This window comes from Aphis gossypii, chromosome 1 (genome assembly GCF_020184175.1).
Source record: "Aphis gossypii isolate Hap1 chromosome 1, ASM2018417v2, whole genome shotgun sequence".
NCBI lineage: Eukaryota > Metazoa > Arthropoda > Insecta > Hemiptera > Aphididae > Aphis > Aphis gossypii.
Window position 1 is genome coordinate 78080031 of NC_065530.1, and position 23029 is coordinate 78103059.

A 23029-nucleotide genomic window follows, 5' to 3' on the forward strand; every position below is an offset into this window, starting at 1 on the left:
GTCCGCATCGGCAGCGGCGACTATTTGTCATCTTTTCCTCGCGGTGTTCTCGAGGTATATTCTCCGTCCCGGTTATTTCCTCTCTCCGATATTCCCGGGCACGGTACACGGCCGCCCGCACGCGTTCGCCCGAAAATCGCGGGATGCACGATTTCCTCCGATACATCTGTCAATGTCGACCGGAAGACGTGACAATAACAAAATCCGCGTCGGGGTCGTCACGTATATATACAGTACTATATCCGCCGGTTTTCGGTCGAAAATATTATTAAAACCACGCTTACACTACGTAATATAGTTCGCTGTGTTGTCAAAAGCTCCGCTATAAACCGTACGTAATATATAAACTTTTCGAAAGTACGGTGAAAAAAAATTGAATTGCATTGCTGAATATAGTATGTTGGGGGTGTAGAGTGGGTGTGATGGAGTTCGGAGTGCGGGTAGTGTCGACCGTAGGGTCTATACTCTTTAGCTGCAGAAAGAGTGAAAGACCATAGTTTACTCGTGCTTATAGGATGTGATTATTTTCGACGCACGCAGTGTTTCCCCGGGAGTATATACACGCGGTGGATTTTCCGAAGAAATCAATTACTGAGGAATATGTCGGACACAACGGATTTAATCGAAACGCCGACGGAATTAAAAGCAAACAACTGCACGGTCTTGTGTACACTGAGGAAACCAGGCCACGTCTTGTGCAAACAAGTGGAAGGGTGTTCTGTCCGACGACGGATAGGTAATTGGTTCCGGTCCGGGTTGTTTGTATCCCTCATCCCGCAAGTCATCTGACCACTGTGTCATTCGTCCGAAAACAGACGTTGGAGACACGTTCGATTTTGATTATCGAAAAGTGGTGTTCATATTATAGGTTTTACTTTTCTTAGACGTTGTCATAGTTTATTCAATATTGTATCTATTGTTTAAAACATAAACATTATTGTGTGTAGTATTCATAAGACAGCTTATGTAAAAAAAAGATACTGCAGATTATCCGCTGTAGTTCCTTTATTATTAATTTTACATTCAATTTGGTATAACATTTTAAGATAATTTACATTTTTTGTTCTATTATTTTGTGTGATATATTTTTTTATTTTATATGTATATATATATATTATGTTATATTCATAATTCGTTTTAAATTAATATAAATAAACTTTTAAAAGCTTATATATCTCGTATACATTTTCATAAATTATTTAATGTAGTGAACTTAATACAATAGTATCTATGTATCAATCTCAGTTAATAAAAACCATCGTTTAGTACAGATCAATCACGTTATAAGAGGTAGAACAAATAAACTTATATTTTATATTGGGTAGTATGAAAAAATAATATTTTCACCACATTGACATGAATGAATTGTTAGTTTAATTTCTATCAGCTTATACTATTTAATAAACGAACAAGAATTGGTTTCTTGGTGTATCAGGTAGTTTGTGTTATAGTGTTATCTTTTCGATTTGTAAGATGAGAAATGAATGGAAGTCGAAAAGAGAATATTTGTGTGTGTGTGTGTGTGTGTGTATACATTGCCATTTGGAACCCTTAGGAAAAAAGAGAATTGAAAGCTTTTAACAGCAAACAGTGTGTCGAATTGAATCAACGTATTTTCCGGACTGTTAAGCTCGTGGGCGGGTGGAGGAGAAGAAGAAATTCTTCGATATTTTCTTTTATTAACTTTTCACGGGAAATCCGTTTTCTAAACTCTATCGATAAACTATCCGAATGCCGGAGACGCCAAAAATAAATTGAACAGCGTATGTTATGTTTTTTTTCTATATTTATTTATGTTTTTCGTCGGACTTTTTATCGAGCCAATAATGTGCATGACGATTCATATACGTTTTCCCGTCCAAGCTTGGTCCATTTCCACTTTTTAGTCTCCGTTTTTTTGACGTTGTTCTCGTACAATCTAGTCATAATCGCCTCCAACATGGCTGACGATATGTTAGAATTTTTCCTAACGTCCAACACAACCAACGTGTCGTTGATCATCAAAGTGGACAACGCCAACTGAGCACCACGATCGGTGAGCCCGCAATTCTGCAGGTCCACAGCTTTCACGTAATAGTCGTCTTTTAACGATTCGAATAAGTCGGCAACCCCCGCGTCGCCGATAGCGGTGTTGTCGTTGAGCGTCAACCTCCGTAGCCCGTGCATGATATCCGGATTGGCAATCCGGTGCCGAAGCGAGTGCGCCCAACATTCTTCGTGCCTCTTGACTTGTTGTTTTTTTATCACGTTAAGCAGACCGGAGGCGGCCGACTCACGGTTCAAGCAACACCCGGAAAGATCCACGGACCGGATATTCGGTTTGTCCCTGAGTGTCCGACATAACGTTAGACAGGCTTCGTTCCCGATGCGGCTGTAGGCCAGGGACAAGTGCTGGATCGTTTGGTTGGTGTCGATACCGGCTATAAGAGTTTCTAAAGCTTGTTCATCGAAAATCACGTTTTCCAGTTCAAGGCAAACAAGTGCGGTCGTGTTGATCAATACTTCGTGGATGGAAGTTGCGATTAGGCGTACTACATATACTGTGGTCACAGCAAGAACGTTTCTGAAAAATGATCACGAGTAGTGATGGCAATAATAACAGTAAGTACAAAAAAATAATTGATTCACATTTGATGCGCAAATATAGTATATTTCCTATAAATAATTTATTTTTTTACCTTCGGGTTAAGATATATTGTATATGAAATTTTTCGATGTGCTCTATTAAAAATAATTTAAATGAAAAAATCATTTTATTTATGTGGATATATTTTTAAAAGCAATAAAATTCATTTTTCTAAAAAATTTAAAAATATTGCAATAATTACTATATAATATAAATATTTTATAAACTAATTGTTGATAGATATTTCTAAGAATATTTTTCAGTCGAGTTTTGCTTATTCTATCCCTGTATGTTAATATGGATCACGAATTGATTATCAATTATCATATTATAATTTCCATGTTTTCAAAGGTTGGTTATTATTTAAAACATGTCAATTATATTTTGTATTTATTTTTATTATCTTTAATTACATACTACTATAGTATTGGATATATTTACTATAAATAAAACAATAAACATTTTTTTTTTTTTTTTTGTTTCAACTCGAATAACACTCACTTGGGAGCTCCAACGGCACTATTGAATGTTTCGTAGTTTTTCGCCAAGTGTTCTGTATAGCGTTTATTTTTTATGCGTATGTAATGGGTACTGGTATCAGTGCTTAGCGCTTCCATTGCGGCTAGCCATTCGTCAGTTTTCATACGATCGCCCAATATTTCAATAGAGTTTGTCTTACCATTACATTTCACCCACGGTACAGGTCGCGTGTTATACTTCTCACAAATTTCAACGTATACCAATCCAAATTTGTGTTTTGTTGAACTCTCGAATGACTCGTTAGACTTAATAGTTGATAGCGATGGCTTACGTTTTTGGTTAAGATATGACATTCTAGATGTACTCGATTTTGACGAATTGCACTGTCCGAAAATCGACATTGTTAACAGTTTAGTATTTTAGTTCGGAAAAATTTGAGTGATATCTCGGAATAATAAAACTGAACATGTGTTATTTGTTCATAAAATAAGTTTTGAATAGTGTTCACAAGACAATAGAATCAATAATATTATATTATAACAATTAAAGTTTACATGTTTAAGTCGAATAGACGAAGAAACAATACATTTTACGTACTATGACAACTTATAAAATATAAATATACTGAGGAAATATTATAACTCATATAAAAAAACAGATAAATATTTTTTTTTACAACACAAACATGTAACTATGGCGATAAAATATTATATAAATGGTACATATGCCGCCAAAGAGTAAGTATATGAATTAACTGACAAATATAACTTGTGTTATGCTGCTAACAGAGCATCAAGTTCGCTCGGAAAACTTCGAAATAATATTATATAGTACAAGTTCGATGTCATAAAGCATGTTTTCTTCTTCTTCCGCATAGGTACAATATATAGGTATTGGTTTTGTTTCGGTTGATCCCGAACGGCGTTCAGCTGCTGTTCACTATGCATTTTTTATCGTCTTATTACCGCTTTAATAACAACTTTCAACAACAAATTTCACGCGACGCTTGGCGCGAGCCCTTTTCCGGTGTGCAATTTTCGTGTGAAACACGCCACGCGTTTCTTTCGGGTTTTATTTTTTTTTTCAAAGACGATTTCCTTCGATATTCCGTACCACGCTGACAACCGGATTACATAATTTTCAACGGAAACCCCCGCAAGACCCTTAGATCGGATAAAAATAATACGACGAAAAAAAAAGAAAGAAATAATAATAATAAAACCGAGACCGTCTTATCTTTTTACAGCCACCCTATCATTTTGCGTTCATCTCTCACCAGCACGCATCAACGACCACCGGTTCTTCTCTCCACCGCTCCGCTCTATATTATATTATTATTATTATACGTCATGTACTATAATATACGAACACTTTGGCGGGCCTTCGCGTAAGGCGTGTGTGTTTTTTATTCTTCTATGCATAATATATATACTCTTTTCCACCTTGCGCATTTTTTATTTTATCGCCAGAAGAATTTTAAATTATAACGTTCTTTGTCGTTCAAAAGGGTTTCATTTGGTTGAGAAAAAAAAAACTGTTTTCGCAAATACGAGAAATAAAAAAATAACAGACTGTACTCCATACAGACTCTTTCTCTAAACTCTCTCATCCGAGTAATGCATTTCCATAATTTTGCATTCGGTATAGTAAATGACAAATAAATTTGACGGTGCTCCGTGTTCTTGGCACTCGAGCGCGTACAAACTAATGCCAAAGAGCGTATCATTATTTAGTCAGACTATATTCAGAGTACAACAGCGTATTCGCTACACGCACGTTATGTATACACGACCATTTCCACCCGGCCGTTAAGACGTTTTATTGAAATGGTTTTACTGCGTGTATAATGTATATACGAACTTTCAAATTTCAGTAATCTCACAAACTGTTATTGCTTTGTAACGAATGGAGTTTGAATAGCTTTCATATAAAATATGCTTTACAACGGATTGTTTCTAAATATTAGTATAGTACTTATATTTAACTGTTATGTTTAGAGAATAACTTCTAATGATAACTTTCTGTTCATTGAAATAAAAAAAAAATTATGATTCTACTTATTATATGGTTTATAATTATTACGAAACGACCACAATTTGGCACGATATTCAATAGTTCTTATAGTATATTATTTCAAAAAACTACGACACCCACCGACAAAATTGTATTTATTTTATTTTTATAGTGCTTTAGATAAAGACACATTCGTTTTGAGAACGTTTGCGGAAGTATTTTTCCTTATGTTGGATAAACTTTAAAAAATATCATTTTACAGAATAAAACCGATACGACCATTAAGTCTGTCGTCGCGAAATTACTGCACGTATATTTTTACTTCCACTAATAATTTTTCAAAATTGACATTTCACATTATTTTTTAAAGATACTATTAGGTACCTATTATAATAACTACTAAAATGTACGTTCTTTTATTTCTTTTATTGTGTGTTTTGTATAATATACTAACATAGAGTATAGTATAGTATAGAGTATATACTGTGGAATTCATCAATCATGCTTATCGCTATTTGTTCATTTGATAATAAATTAATTCAAATTATGAGTTTTGGAATTTTTGAATGTACTTAAAGATCATATTAGTAAACACTTGAGATTTTTATATAGGTACATTTTAAAGATTGACATGTGGTGATACAAATATATATTTTTAAAAAAATTGAAATAACTAATTCAGAAATTCAAACTAGTAGTTTTCAGTTTCTAAAATGTTTATAAAAAATCTAAAATTATTTGATAGTAAATCGATATTTTACGAGTGAATTTTGGATTTCGTGAAAATTTAAACTTAAGATAAAATTTTTTTGATTCAAAAAGTTCATTTATAATTATTGAAAAAAAAAACATAATATAGAAAATCTTGTATTAAATTTTCAATTATCAGCTACTTATATCAAATTGTTTATAAATTTTAATTAAAAACTAATTTGCAACAATATTTAAAATAATAAAAAAAAAATTTTAAATCACTAAGCCTTAAAATAAGGAAACTATATTTTGTTACCAATAGTCAAAAATAATAATGACACTAAATGAAGAGCGATATAATAATATAGATTTAAAAAAAATTCTTTATATTTAATAAAGAAAAAAAACCAGCGTGTTTGATAAATCGTCTTGTGTAAGATATAATGCTAGCAGGAGTTTCTGTTCATAAAATTTACTTACAGTGGATCACTGTCGATGGTTTATTACTACCCATTTTGTTGGTTATGATGTCGTAAAACCAATCAGGTAAATATGCGAAGTTTCGTTTACTATACAATACTGCTGTACGCGCTCACGACGTTAGTGCAATAATGGTGTGGTGAAGAAAATAATGTGATCGTACGTATAATGTAATAATGTGTTACGGCGAAGTTAAAAAATTGTTTATATTTCGACGTTATCGCAAATTTCGAGTCTAAAGTTTGGCGTTTCGCGTACACAGTATCCGATACCGTATACACACACATTACACCTACAATAATGATATGCCATTGTCGACATTACGACGACACGATGATAGTATATGCGTAATGGACGAGTAGCGAGACGAAAGCTGACGCGTACGTTTAATTTCCTGGAAAAAGCGCAATGCGATAATGACAATGCACAGTGCGTATACGGAGCGCGGTCGGCGGTATCGCGCCATACAACACGTGACACACGCAGAGAACGATTTCGGGACGGAATATTATAATATAATATAAAAACGAAACACCGCCGTCATCTCGTAATACTTTTTCCCGTTGGTTTTTTCTCGATTTTTCTCTTTTACCCCAACCGCCGCCGACGTGTGTGCCTCGGGAATCAATCATACGCGCGTCAAACACATGTAAAACGGTTTTAGATGGTACCGACACATTCCTCTCGTCTTCCGAGGGCGCAGCGGTGTGCGCCTCTACGTGCGTGCATATATAATATACAATGTGCATCTACATATATATCCGAAAAAAACGCGTTTTTATCATCTCTTCTTTTCCGTTTAAATTTAAAAAGACGATCGATTCATCATCGGCGTCCGCGCGCTCAGAGGGCGTGAAAAAGTCACGGGCTCACACTCGCTTACTCCGTCACTCTCCCTCCCCCCCCCAACTATAAAGTCTCTCGCGCCGAGGTGAAATCACGTTTATTATATTTATATGTATACACACACACACACACACACGAGTATGATGATACATATATATATGACGCCCGCGCGTAAAAATCCTGAGGGTTCGGGGGTTGTTGTTGGTCTGTTTGTTTTTTTCCCGCAGAAGGGCCACTGTAATATGACGAATGTAGTCGAACGAAATAAAGACCCGGCGCTGCAATAAATCCAACGGTGGCGTTTAAAAAACGGGTTGCGCGCCGAGTCCTCTCTCTTTTTCCGGACGTTTTAACTCGATAACTGCGCATAAATCAGCGTCTTGTACGGTGCAAAGATGTCACAGACGCAATCGACCAGAAAGCATTACAGCACCCAGCACACACACATATATATAAATGTATAGTGTATATAGTGTTTTCGGTTAAATATAAGTATAAAATGTCGACGCACGGCAATCATATCATCATCATCATCGATTACCTAATGAAATTTCCAATGATTTTTACGATTTCGAGGGTGCCCCTCCCACCAACCACCCTCCGAAAGTATACGATTGTTCCCGGTCGTAGGTCACCGGAACTGAAATAAACGGATTCACAGTGCAACAATAAGACGTCGCTGATGATAATTGAATCGTTCACGGTAAATTTAGTTTAGCGATCGAGAAAAACGTCGACGAATAAAAAAAAAAAGATACCTACCGTTAAAACATATGACAATAAACCATTATTATTATGTTGCAGACAAATGGAAATTCGCGTTAAACGGACGAGGTCACGACTTAAGATGCTCATTCATCTGTATACGATTTTGAAACATTTTGTTTTCAATTACCTATTGGTTTTTAGTCTTATTCTCATGAAATATTTTAGTTCGTACAATATACATAAATTATTAAATACGTCGTATGGATCGCAGGTTGGTCAAACAATGCGATGGGGCGTTTAAGATATTATTTTAATAATAAACACGTTAATTATTGCTCAGTCAATTAATAACTATATGCGGGTCACGCCATTCACAAAAACTAATGAATTTACCCTATAATTATTGATGTTTGATGAAGTGTAGAACATATAATATTTCTCGAGCCAGAACAAATAGAGTATCAAGTTTTAGTTTTGAATAAATAATAAACTGTAAATATTTAGGTAGCAATAAAGTTTGAATTCACTATTTTGCTCGACTAGTTATTGAATTTAAGAAATACAATATAGTTAGCGATAAAAAATCATTGAAATGTCGTGAAATTTTATTATTATCGTTATTTAAATCGTGCATATTAACATAGAGAAATAAAATAAAATCTCCGACATTTATATTCAGTCTATCTCCACACCGTATTCAATTATATTATTATGTTCGAATTACAAAATATACAAATACTATTCCGTTTTATGATTTCGTATGTACAATCAATTCCCAGGCGACCATAATATTACGCATACAAACAATAATAATAATAATAATAATAATGACAACGGTTGCGATTCATTTTAATTTAATATAGTTCACTTTGATGCAGAAATGGTTTTTCAGCCGTCATATAATTGTATGAAGTTAGGTATATCTTGCCATGTATATATATGGCCACAGATTTATTTGGATTTTACGTGTCCCCCGTCCAGCGCGTTTATACGTCCGCGATAACAAAACGACTACAATTTATTGAAATTATACCGTTTGTTTGATCGGTCATTGCCGGCAATCGCATTACGTTTAAAATCCCATGCCAATCGGCCTAATGGCCGGCGGACCGTAACTAAAACGTGTATACTACTAGACCTTATCTGCATTTAAAATATACTCCTGGCGGCGGTGCGACTGTGTGTACGGTGTTTTGAGGGGGGGGGAGAACTGCACTTTACGTAAGCCACAATTAACGCGATTTACATTAATGTTATTATTATTATTATTATATCGTTTTTGCCGGACCCACACACAACCCGTTCGGTTCAATTGACCGTCGGACAATTAAAATTGAAAAAAAAACGCATCCCCTTAATGGACAATGTACTGCACGACGTATGTATGTTTTAGCCGAAGTGATTTATCTGAACTATTATATTATTTTATTAATGTTAATTTTTTCAACGAGGCTTTAAAGAAATATAAATCAACAGATATGGTGATTATATTGTATTCTATACACGCATATATTCATTGTTATAGCCAATACGGCCGAGTTTCGATAAAATAATAATAAACATTATACGCCGTGTAACAGGATACGAACTGAGAAATGTAATTAAAACCAATATTAACTAAATTGTAATAAATGTTTTTTTATTTTTATATTGTCTAGTATAACATAATTTATAAACGCAGTAAATATATTTTTTTAAATGTTGATTTTAACAAATGTTATTACGTATAGTTGGTTAGTTTAACAGTTCTTTTAATGTATTTGATATCTATCATCGACGTATTTACTAAAAGTCAACAGTTATGTCATTATGATCGTTATTGTTATGATATTATTTGTTTTCGAACGGGTATCCTTAGGAAAAAAAGGTACGACCTAAACCTTTTTTTAGACGCAGGTGTGATTGTATAGGGTAGTGATGGCATAGCTTAGCGTCTCTATACCTCGGCATCATATAAAAGGGTTGAAACGGGTGAAATCGTAGTACGTATTTTTTTTTTTGTCACTTCGAAGCGTTCCGTAAAACAGGTGGCGGGCAATACCGTTTTTAATAAATGTACAGTCCTCGGGGAAAGGCAAATATAACGAAAGACAAATGGTTGTTTTCCGTGTAAGCACTAAGCACACACCGCGTGAGCAGACTGCAGTCGTCGTTTTTCGAGTTTTGCACGTCTCTTACCGTACTACACCGATGACGTGACGACGATAAGTATTGCGGGGTGAATGTCAACAAGACGTAGACCTATATATATATATAGGTGACGGTTCTCTGAGTTCTCTCTCCCGTTTCTATATTACAATAATAACTATTATTATTATTATTATTATAATCGAAAACTTCGTCAACACTCGTGCAGTGCGTGCGCTCGTTTGCGCACATACAACGAACTTCAATTAATTATTATCGAATGACATTTCTTCGGCGTTTGTTTTCCATAATATTAACATATTAACCTTTGGCGGCGGGCCTGAAAACATACAACTATTCTTATAGCATAGTATATACTCCGCTTTCCACGTGTGGCGGCCGAAATGTTAACGAGTCAAAAGATTCGCGCCCGACGTTTTTCGACGCGCTTTGAAGACACGGAAAAACAATATTATATTATTATTATTATTATATCGCGTACGAGGGGGACATTTTAATAAACTCCGCGTACGTGTACAAGTTAATAGGACCCGAGCGATATATGTTAAACAGCAATTAGTAGGAAAATATGCCATTTCCACCGTATGTGTACACGGCGAGTATGCGACTTTATTATACGTATACAACATTATTATAATGTGTTCAAGTCACTATAATGGCGTAGTCTTACGTTTCATTTTTGCTAATAATACCGTGTACCTTTTATAATACGCGTCAAATTAAAATTTATCAGCACTACTCATAAATGGGTGCATCATAACCGAATATATACTTGTATTTTTAAACATTATGTTTCAAAAAGTTTCTAATGTTTATCGAGTCGTGCACGATGGTAAAATTTTGTACAAACACCTAACGCATATTAGTGTAGTAGTAGTCTAAATTCTTATATATTATTATTATCATCAAAATTCATAATACCATAACAGTAAAATATTAGAATGTTGTCGTCAAATGCAAGTGCTGTTAATGTTGTAAAGTGATATATTTTTCAAGGTTAAATTATCTTTCCGAAAAACAAAAACATTTCAAAATTTGGAAAATAAAATAAAATTTTGGTAGGCACAAAGTTATTTTCTGTAGATAAAAAAATATTGTCCTAGGATTTTTTTTTTCAAAACTGTATAATATATTATGGTTGTGTACATTGTTTGTTTAATCTGGCCAGGATAAATGTATTTTTATATTTTAATAAATAATTATAGCCGATGAAATATATATATGTATGTGTCTTCTACAAGTTGCGGAACACATGCCGTTTCTGTTTGCATAAATATAAATATAATATATTATGTGTTATGTCATTATTTTTAGTGTAACGAGTTATTGCGATCGTTTTTTTGGCCAATACGCATAATATTATAAATCATTTTGAAAATTACACACGAACGACAACAACTGCTATCCAGTCACTTTATTTTTTTTTAATCCGTAAAAAACGCGTACAAACACCATAAATATAATTTAATGAAAATATATAAATATAATGATATTACGTTTTCGGTATATCGTATGTGAATATTTTTGCTATAAATCAGATATCGACGTGGGTAGGCACTAGGGGCGAAAACGAAATACGCGCGCCGTGTCGTCGGACCGTCTATTATTTTCACATCAACGAATATTCACTACAATATTATTATTGTTTTATTGTTCATATTATAATATATTATGGCAGCGTGTTATAAACCATAGTGTGCTCATGCGATTTTTGAATTAATCCAATGAAGACACCCGCCGAAAACATGGAAATTAATTCAGTTCATCACGACAAACCATCATTATACACACTCCGAAGTATCTTGCAATCTCTTTTTTGTGCCATACGTGTGCAGTGTGTATTATTATAGGCGTCTATTTTTTTTCCACTTCGTCAAAAGGGAGTGACGCTCTGTTGGGTATATTGACATTATATTATGCGGTTTGACGATTACCATGATACACACGCACTCGCACCTGCCGTTCGAAATGAAACAACTGTTTTACTTCACAGACAAACAGGTTCAAAGTTATTTTGTAGGCAGAAAGCACTCGGCTATTTTTTACACTCCTGGCTGACACAATGGCACATAAATCGAATAATAATTGTACGTAAAATAAATATTATGCTTATTGACATTATTCGAATTTTGAAGTGAGTCACAGGTCCTATAGACCAACCGATGTGATATTGGGGTAAGGTCGAATTTTACTTATTTTAGTCGAATTGCATTTGGGCTTAAAAAAAATAGTAATGACCGAATATAGTGCTTCGACCAAGAAAGACGTTTCAACAAAAATTTAAAAAAATAAACTTAATTTAAACGTTTTGAAAATATGAATTTCCATTTTCACTGAAAATTTAATGATTGATTATATATATATATATATATATATATAAATATTTTTATATATTTGTCATTGTGTACCTATAACTTTGTAGTATATATTATTATTATTATTTTTATTATATTATTTAATTATATTACCTTTGTAGAAATTATAAGAAACTGAATTTAAAATGTAATATCAAAAACTGAACTGAATGCACTGTACATAAAGGATTGTGTTCAATTAGTAGCCAATTTTTTTAATTCTATTTTTATAATTATTATTACAAACGATAATTTCAAATAATAGTCACAAATTCAAAAATTTTAAAAATACTTTCAAAATAAAGTTATTTCATATTTCAACATTTATACTTAATAGGCTTATAGCAAATATATAAAATTATTTTTAACTACGCCAATGGTCCAATGGTTAAAACTATTGTCAGTCTCTTGTCTGTAAGTGAAAAGACAAATAAGGGTTTTCAAAACATTTAAGTTAGGATTATTTTTTAAACATTTTTGTTGAAACACATTTTTGAATAAAGTGCAGTTTGATCATTATTTTTATTTTCAACTCGAGTGTAATTTGAACAAATGGACAAATAATTAAATAATTTAGAAAAAAGTGTAATTCGACATTTTTTCGATACTGATATACACTTATATTATGATACTCACACTTACCCTTAACTATCCATTTGCCTTATCATTTAATGTTACATGCATTGTTTTGTCAAATTCCATTTAAATAACTGCGATATTTTTCGACAAAATTCCTGTGCTTGTGTCCTTTGAAAGGGTTGATTTAATATTATAATAAAGATAGTATTATTTCTTTTGACCAAATCCAAACATTTATTCGTTTAAAACAACAAAGGAATATTTCTACTGCTGAGGTATTTGGCATTTGATTTTAGGGACAAAAATGTAAATGTGAATGTTGAGAAAACCTAACCCCAGTGACGCTAATAACAACCATTTAGAAATTATGTTTTGAAGTAAGTAATTGTTGTCGTATATATTATAGCAAACTTTTAATCTAATTTAAGCCATTAAAATTGTAGTTAAGAGAATAACTTTTGAAATAAACACATTTTTTTCGGGTTCAAATCAATTTCGAATCATTAATTTGTGAAAAAAACCTTTTCTCGTATTTCACGTTTAATTCTTATAAAGTTTCTAATTGCTATACAGTTGCATTGGTTTTATTTCTTAACTTTTTACTCAACGAGACACATATTATAAAGACATACTTAAAAGTTTTAGCGATTTAATGTTTCTGCATCGTTGGTTCTTATGAAAGGAATACATACAGTTTTATAAAATAGTTAATCTTTACAAATATAATTTACAGTTTTAAGGATCATTTGTCAATTAAGTTACGATAAGAACCGAAAATGCGGGTTCAGTAATTAAAAACAGTTTGTATTTAATAATTAATAAATAATGTTTTTTTCTCTAAAAAAAACCAGCATCTATATGACTATATAATGTCCGAAAATAAAATAAAGATCGGAAGATACGAAAGGGTTCATGCCCTTTATTTGTCTGCACGGTTTAGGAAACTAATTATTTTCCTTAATAAACAATAGACACGTGACGCTTAGTGGACAAACCAGATTATGATTGACGTTAACGTAATTGGATCAAAACCAAAATGGATAAAAAAAAATGAAAACACTAACTAACAACATCCGATGTTTTCTAAACGTTTTGATTTTTCCAATTATTCGAATGATACACTGATTAACAATTATTAATTTTCAGTAACTATTATTTTAGTGATAAAGTAAAATATAAAATTTACTATAGAGTATAAAACATGGTTAAATATTCTTCTAGTCGAACACTTAAATCGTCAAAAACAATGTATTCGAAATAGTTTTTACACAATACATCTTTTAAATCACTTTAAATGCTTGTAAAGTTGGATTTATTTAATAGTTTTTCTATGATTGTTACGTAATAATTTAATACGAGTATAACGTGCATTTATCGATTATATTGTACTTGAATGCATTTATTTATTTTTATTCTGTACGATCGTAAGTTTTTATACATAGAGTTATGGGGTTCCACTTAAGTCACTACATCGACCCCGGTCCATCGAGAACGTGACTTATTTTCGCTTCTTTAACGGCTGTTTAACAAAGTCATATAACACGATCACGATTCGAAAATTATTATTACACACACTTATTACGACTTTTATACATTTTATATTTTTATTTTATGATCGCCGGTGGTCAAGGAGCTATACATAGTTTTTACAATGAGTACATATTATATATATATATATGTATATAAACATGCTCTAAACGTCAATCGGCCATGAATTTATTTATTCCCCTATTACATTGTGTGCGCCGCAGGCGTAAAAACTGCAAATGACCATTGAATATTATCATAACGACCCCGCAGAAGTCGTAAACATCGGAAGAGTGTATCACTTGGACAAAGTCACTTGTTCGGCGATAGTTTACGATTCACCGTCAACCGAGTGCTGGACGGTGATTTTTCGGACGCACCGTAAACAATAAAGTTAAATATAATAAAAACGAAATTGGGGGAAAACAATAATGTCCGTTCACGTGATAAATCGAAGTGCATTGTTATAACAAACGTTTGTTAAAAGTAAATCAATCAATCGTTGTCGCCCTGTACTGCTGTCACCGAACGATTTTCAGAAAAATCGAAACATTAAAACAAATGAATAGTGTACAGTATATAAAAATATAACAGTGTAAATAAAATTAAATGTACAATATTTAGAATAGGTATAATATACATATTGTTGCAATATTCAAACATATATAATAAGGTCACACTCTGAAATTTCTATACAATTATAATTGAAACAATATATTATAACAAGATATTGTCTGAACCGAGTCACGATTAATGCAACTGCAGTAATTTATTACTGCGCTTGGCGTTCCCCAGTTTAGTAAACAGTTAAATCAAAGAGAAACCGAAGTGTACTCGATTGTCATTGCAGAATGTTATATGTGCGGTACCGTTGACTATCTCTATGTGTTTTTCATTTGAGCTTTGGGTTCGGCGGAAGGGTTCAATTCCTCATATACACGCACGCACAAGTATAATATACTGCAATGTTATATGCACCACACCGCTCGGTTCACTTTTAGGCGCACAACAGATGGCCGCAAACGGATACTAATCCCCTCGATACAGCTCCTACAATAACTTCTAAAGGATTTGCGGTTATTCGAGATCACTATCAACGTTTATCGTATACATAAAGGAGACACGTATAGTATTTAACTGGAAATTTATAATAATTATATAGATGAACGTTGTATAACAGCGAACGGGTTCAAAAGGTTTTCATACGAATTAATATCAACCGCGGGAATCGCGTTAATTCAAATTCTATATCGGTACACTGAATATCCTGATCTATTTAAAACAAGACACTCGCTAAAATAAGTGTGTCAAAAATATAAAGTTTTTGAAAATATTTTTTATACTTGATTATAAATGTAACAACACTTTTTTAGAGAAATTATATCTTGACTCTATTCTATGTATTTTGTTATTCAAAAAAATAAAAGAGTAAAAAAATAGTAATGGTATTAAAATTCAAAAGCCGGGATGGGACGAGATAACGCGCAGTGTGATTCAAAAGTCACAGATAATAAACACGGTCTCGTCTCGTATCGCACGATATAATATGTGTACGTACAAAGGTTTAATTTATTTAGGTCCAGGTGGGATTTTACTGATTGCACGAAAGCCGTTTGAAATTCTAAAACGACTGTACATCGATAGGTGTATAATATATAAATAAATATGTAGTATCCGATATTGCAGTGAATGCTGTAATCCAATATAATGCAGCAATACGACTTACTAAAAAAACATAAAATGAGTTTCGTTTGATTTGATTTTGCGTATTCTGCATGATAATATTATTACTTAACATATTATTCGGATTGAAAGCATTTCCCGTTTAACGTCTTTACATGTCGCTCGTGCGCACACGAATTCGTATAAATATAAATAGATACACGTGGGCATTGCGTATGCATACACCCGTAATTCGCTCGGTCATAACTCCGAGCCATCTCATTACACGTCCCCCGCGTGGAATCGAAAAAACTGTGCCATATCAATGTGTGCATATTATATACACTTAGGAGAGTCATATATGTCTGGCGAGTGCTTTGCATGTAAATTCATCTCGTATAACTCGCACGCGCCGATAAAACAGCGACGCGCATCTGATAAAATTAACTAAAAGAAAAACGGAGAATCCATTCCCCGGGTTTTTTATGTATTCAAACGGGCCGGTGATAAAAAAAATATAACAGAAAACATCGCAGCAGCCCCCTCGGCGGCGCGGCTCGTTTTCGAAAGAATTGGATTTCCGGTTGAAAATTTCGCGGAATTTCAATTATTTCATCGGCTAAATGACACACATTTCCACTCGGTACTTGCCGACGCCGCGGCGGCGGTGGCGTGTATAATAATAATACGATTCGATTGAACATATGGGATGGTTTTATTTTTCGTATATACATATATTTTTACGAATAATGCTTCATTTGCATCTGCGACAATTTATTGACAATACTCCGAGCTCAATGGACCGATCGTCATAAACACAGCCCGAGGGATCGATTAGCTATCGGCACATAAAATATATTCTCCACCCACCCTTGTTTACGTTCCGGAATGAATATCCGTTGAGAGAGAGAGAGAGAGAAGTTACTCTTTGTTCGGTTATTGACTTTTGAGTTTTTAAGTGTCGTCGTCGTACAGAGTTTTTTTTCCTGATATTCACAATGTTCGAACAAAAAATAATTCGAGTCGATATAACTACGATAATAAAGTATAACGAGTTAAGAGACGCGTCAAACGCAAACAATCCTATACCAATTAGTTTTCAACCAAGTAGTTATGGGGAAGAAAAAAGAAAAAACCAATCACGTGGCTGTACAAAAAGTAGGTGACATATTACTTTAAGACGAACCAGCATTTATCTATATAATAATAATTATTGCATTAAACGTATTACTATTATTCAAATTAGATTTTATTAGCGAGCTAGTGTAGTTTGTCTATAGATTTTAACTATAGTGACTGTGTGTGTTTGTAAAAATAGATAACATTTAATATTTATATTGTGTATTAGCTATAAATTATGTGCACATAGTATCGTGGACATGATATTATGATGATTAACTGCTATCGATACGATAAAATATTCATTACTCACACACAATTAACTGTACATACGATTTATTGTCAATTTACGTCATGCGAGAACATATATTAACAATTTACATTGACGCCATTCGTATAAATGAACTTTGTGCGATTATGAAACTTTTGTAAGACTCTATTTACCTAAGGTAGGTAGGTGGTACCTACTTTGCAAGTATTTAGTAAGCAAAAAACTGAATAATCATTGAAATTGACTTAAACGGTTATTTAAATATATTTGAGATTTTTCATATTTTTTTATATTTACCTACATTATCTGACTCTGTCTACTGTAATTATATATCAGCTGTACCTGTCTATTTTAGGATATCTTAAATAAGTCATAATCGGTCAAGTCCCATCACTCCTGATCACATTACAGCATTATATTGTCTAATATTATATATTACCTACGCGTATACATTCGAAGGACGCTTAGCTATTATACTCTCCGCAACATCCGAATAATTATTGGCAGCAGCTATACGCGTATATAATATACCTATAATATCACACGCGTCTGAATAATTCAGCCTCACATTAATTATTATCGTGTAATAATTCATAGGTTGTTAGCCGAAATCCTTTTTGCGATTATTCAAGCCCGGGGTCGGGGTGTATACATTGTTCGGCACACATGCAAAACGATGATGTATGTGCGCAAATAGTATATTATTATTATTATCGTTGTTGTTTGCTATCTATTTGGCTCATTTCGATCGGCCGACGCCGCTTGTTTGGATTTATCGGTTCATTATTAATATTCATATGCACGTATAGAGGGCCCACCAAAATGTGAATGATGCATGAGAACGCATGCAATATCCAGAGTAATTACAGTTATTATTACGGTAATCATACTAAGCGCACACAGCGAATAAATTACTAATGACGTATCGACCAGCGCGGTTATTTCAATGGATTAAAAATTAAACATTTTTTTGTTCTTTTGCTATTTAGTCCCGACGTTAATTTTGATTAATGCCATGAAATGATATAATTTTTTTCATTCCACTGCGAACTACGGTTATTACTAGAGTGACCACCAATTTTCAGTTATAAATTGGTTCACATTAAAATGCAAACAGTGTTAGGGTTGATTATACACAAATAATGATAAACAAGCGAAAACGCAGAGAAGTGTAAATTATTCTGTATGACTAATATATAGTCACTATTCTCTATTATAATATATGACACCAGGACACCTATACGAGTTTGCTCCCAATTATTACAAAATTAGTTTAAATTTATTTTATTCTAATTTATTAACTGTATTTAAATTATAATTTTCAACCAGCAACATTTCCCTTTCCATTTTGCACAGATTTTAAAGTGTCTAAAATACCTAGATCGTTTGTTGGCGTTTCAGAATAAATTGTACATTGTATGTTAAAAAAGTTTTTCAAGTTGAATGTTTTATTTTCTATACACTACATAGCAGATGTATATTACTATACACTCTTAAACGTTTATCGCGACGTCGCCATAGGAAGTTAATGTCCGCCGTAACGACCGGCTAAAGGATTCCCAAGATTTCTTCGTCGTCCCAATAAAACGTCTTGAATAAAAAATACGACGATACATAATATCCTTTTCAGCTTTTCAGACCGTAAAAAGAATTCTTCATCATAAAACCAATGTTTTACGTTTATGAAACCATTAGACATAATGTTTAGTTAGTGATGAATACGGAAATCATATACATATATATATATATGAATATTATATCCCTGCGTGTCTTATATGATAATATATAGCGTATATTATATATTTTTTTAACTGTTGTCATGATATTATTGCAAATAACGAATTTTAATGTGGTGGAGGGCCAATGTTACGACTCGCCGGCCGCCGCCGCGTTAATGCGAACCGGGTGTACAGCCGTTAAATGGTCGCCAAGTTATCTTCGTTTGGGTGTTTTATGATTACGCGAATTAACTGCCGACGGCAGTTTCAGTGGAGAAAATTGCACTTTAACACACGTCCCCGACGACGACGGCCGTTAAACAATTGACTCTCATTTACCGGGCCTTTTCTTTTAATATATATTTATAACTCTGGGACTGCATAAGAGGAGGACGGGAGGGGAGCGTCGTTTTATGAATACGAGCGACGTTCGTTCTTTCCCAACGAGTAAGTGAGCGAGAGAGGGCGAGAGAAAGAGAAAGAGAGAGACGGATTGCTCTGTTGATGTTGACTTCTCGGATTCGACAGTAAAAAGACGTCTTTAAGTGCCGACGCTAAGAGAAAATTACCCATTAACCATTGACGGGGTGTTTATGACCCGAAAGTCTGGATCTGTTGTGAGTCAGCTGCAGAAGCAAGATAGCGAAAATTCTGAAAATTTCTACGCCTTGCGCATACGAAGAAATCGTATAATATTTTCTATATAGGCAATAAGTACACAATAGTGTATTGTATAATACCTAATCATTTTTATTTGATTTAAAGTCGACGAACGCGACGGATTTTAAAAATGAATTCTTATATTGTCAATAGCTTGTCGTTGTAATAGGTATATTATATTGTGATAATACTCAGTGTCTGAACACTAAGCACGTTTTATGAAATAATCAGATTCGTAAAAATCGAGTGTCCGTCGTAAAAAAATGTGTTAGTCAACTCTGATAGCTATAGCCTGCTATAACTATGTTGTACCTATTAGAACACGAAAATAAAATCGTTGGTCGAAATAACACGTAAACATGTCGTATTTATGACTCGGGAATGCCCGAACGCATAAACCGAAATATTAGTATACAGTTGTAGTCTCATGTTACCGATTTGGCTTGGGGTCACGACGACTGTGGCGTGTTTAGTCAAATCGGTCTCGCGACGACGACGGTTGTTTTCGGGTTTTCGATTGGGGTGAGAAATCGTCTTTCGACACCGGCGAGGTCGGTGCTGGATTTTTGAATACCTCAGCTCGACGTGTCCAATCAATCACGTTCATCACGGGGATCGGTCACGGCGGCATACCGATGTCAAATTAACTATTCCGAAAAACCAACACGACCCTCTCCTCCCCACCGTCGCGGTCACATTGCATGTGCACTGTTCCACGCCGACCTTACTCGCTCGTCGGGGCTACCCTTTCGATACAATTGTTGTATTACCGTAATATACGCACATACACACACATTTATATATATATATTATATAAATACGTTGCAGTACACGCATGATTCGGGTGTTAATCCGAAAACCGACTTTCACCACTTGACTAGAATACGAAACGATGATAATAGTAATATGGTAATACGCGACTGAAAACGCATGTAACAGATGGCCGATTAACACGTCTGGCCGCAGATGGATGATGCGCGAAAAATATCCAACGGCGAAAAGGGTTGACTCTGGTGGTGTCGAATGATTGACAAGTGCGGAAGCGGAACAACGAAATGTATAGCGCTACAGCGGCGTCGACGACACGACTTCGAAATCATTTTTTTGTTCTATGTATATATATTTATTTATTTCCTATTTCCCGTTTTCAAAACGATTCCGCACGGAACCCTATTCTCTATTATACATAATATAATCCGATCTTTTATGCGCGACCGTCCGAGCAATTGTACACATAAAAAAAGGGTTGTAAAAAACGGATCATCTAATAGTGAACGCTTCACGGGTTTCGGAAATGTCCGGGGCCGGAACGGTTCGCATCACCGGCGAAATTTTGCATGCATTGAGTTCACGTGTGTATAATTCACTTACGTACATAATGGAGCCAAGACATTTATTAGCTCTAGACTAAAAGGTTCGATGGATACCATTATTTTTAATTTCTAGCCAATATAACGCCATTGCATCGATGTCCAATATCAAATCAAATATAAATGATTTGTGTAGCTCGGCATAATCAATAAAATATATATTGTGATCGATTAAAATTGGAATGACTTTTATTGATAATAATATTATTGCACGGCGTGCAGCTGTATATTATACTTCGTTGAAGCCGAATTAGAATTTGGCAAACTATTGTTAAAAAAAAATCGTCCGTTTATTCTACTCGGCAGTCACTCGAATACCGTATTTTTTGTGTGACATGCCACTGTATTAATAATTATTGCCAAACTAATAAAAAAGTACTTTAAACCCGAGAAAACGATTATGTATTTCTGTATTATTATAATGACTTATATAAGTAGTAATATTGGAGACGAATAATTCATAAAACAATTTTTTTATAGCCAGATTTAATGTTCTGATGACATTCCAAGGATATTATTCATACGCCATATAATATTATTATTGGCTATTACTTTGGTTTTAAACTTTTGATTGTACGTATTATATAGTCGTAGACCTGTAGTACATGCAAATATGTAATAAGTAATAACGATGTTTTAGGTATAAAACAAATATGTACAACGAATTACTAAATAATTACATGTACGACGGATACAATCAAAATAGTCTTCTGATTGTACTTATTGCCTATTGGGATTCAGTTCGATAATATAGTAAATAGTAATTTTGAGGTATTAGAAATGAAAATTAAGTACCTATGGTTTTATTTCACTGTTTTATCATTTATAAAATATATGATATAAGTATACACTAATAACCTGATATTTTTCTTCATTTTTCCAGTTCAGGATATTCTATTATTTAAATATATTATTAAAATATATAATTTAATAATATATGTATTCTTCTCAAACGAGTTTTCTTATACTAAGATTTTGAAATTCATTTTATTACTCCCTATTTGAAATTTAAACATCACATTAATTTACCACCATTAATAAAGCACTCTAAGTTTTAGAATTTATAAAACATAACACTAAAATGTTACTTTTAGTAATCTCGTTAGTATACTTTATTACTTTGCTGTAGTTTGATTTACATATGGTTCAGCTATTTGAAATCTTTATTCGACCAAAGGTCAAAGATCGTTTAAAACTATTACGTGTACAAAATAGATTTCTTTTTTAATATGTTGTAAGTATATATACTAAAAATATGCTACTATCTGTACGATCACCTACATACTCACTAGTCACTCGATGGGTCACACTTAAATAATACATATCTATTATCATCTTGTCGTTGTAACTCTAACGATAGAAGTTTACTTTTTCCTTTCTCAACTGCTAATCTTTGGATGTAACTGATATTTTATCGAGTATATAATTTCATGTTCTTTCCAACTATTCCAAAAATCAAACACTTATACCTTATCATTATAATATACTTCGTATAAAATAGACATGAACATTCATCTTGCTTCATTGCATTAATCATTATTAATTCCTCATATCTGTATTTAATCTTAAAAACTTAACTCCATTGAGTTGATTTATTATTGTGTATTGTGTTATTACAAATAATTGCGCTTTTCAGTTATTTATTATTATCTAAGATTGGTTTTGTGATATAATATTATGAAACTATGTAATTTACTTATTAAATTGCCGTTTGACGTTAATAAATAAAATAAGAACAAAATTATATTATTATATTCAAGGGGCTTGCGTTTCGT

The 23029-nt window shown here is 33.3% G+C and overlaps 1 protein-coding gene across 1 annotated transcript; it reads right to left on the reverse strand.

Annotated features, from left to right (window-relative positions):
- Positions 1–1768: 1768 nt before the first annotated feature.
- On the reverse strand, positions 1769–3760 carry LOC114127973 (centrosomal protein of 78 kDa). The gene is made up of 2 exons (XM_027992360.2): positions 3128–3760; positions 1769–2563 (listed from the first exon to the last, which is right to left on the reverse strand). The coding sequence occupies exons 1-2, from the start codon at positions 3505–3507 to the stop codon at positions 1813–1815; spliced, it is 1131 nt and encodes a 376-aa protein (XP_027848161.2). The 5' UTR covers positions 3508–3760; the 3' UTR covers positions 1769–1812.
- Between the last annotated feature and the right edge of the window lie 19269 nt (positions 3761–23029).

What these genes read in the sequence shown, in the direction of transcription:
- LOC114127973 (XM_027992360.2), bottom strand. Translation starts at nt 3,507, where the DNA reads ATGTCGATTTTCGGACAGTGCAATTCGTCAAAATCGAGTACATCTAGA. An exon ending in AGTGCCGTTGGAGCTCCCAA is followed by an intron (nt 2,564 to 3,127) that starts GTGAGTGTTATT and finishes ATCATTTTTCAG; the next exon opens with AAACGTTCTTGCTGTGACCA.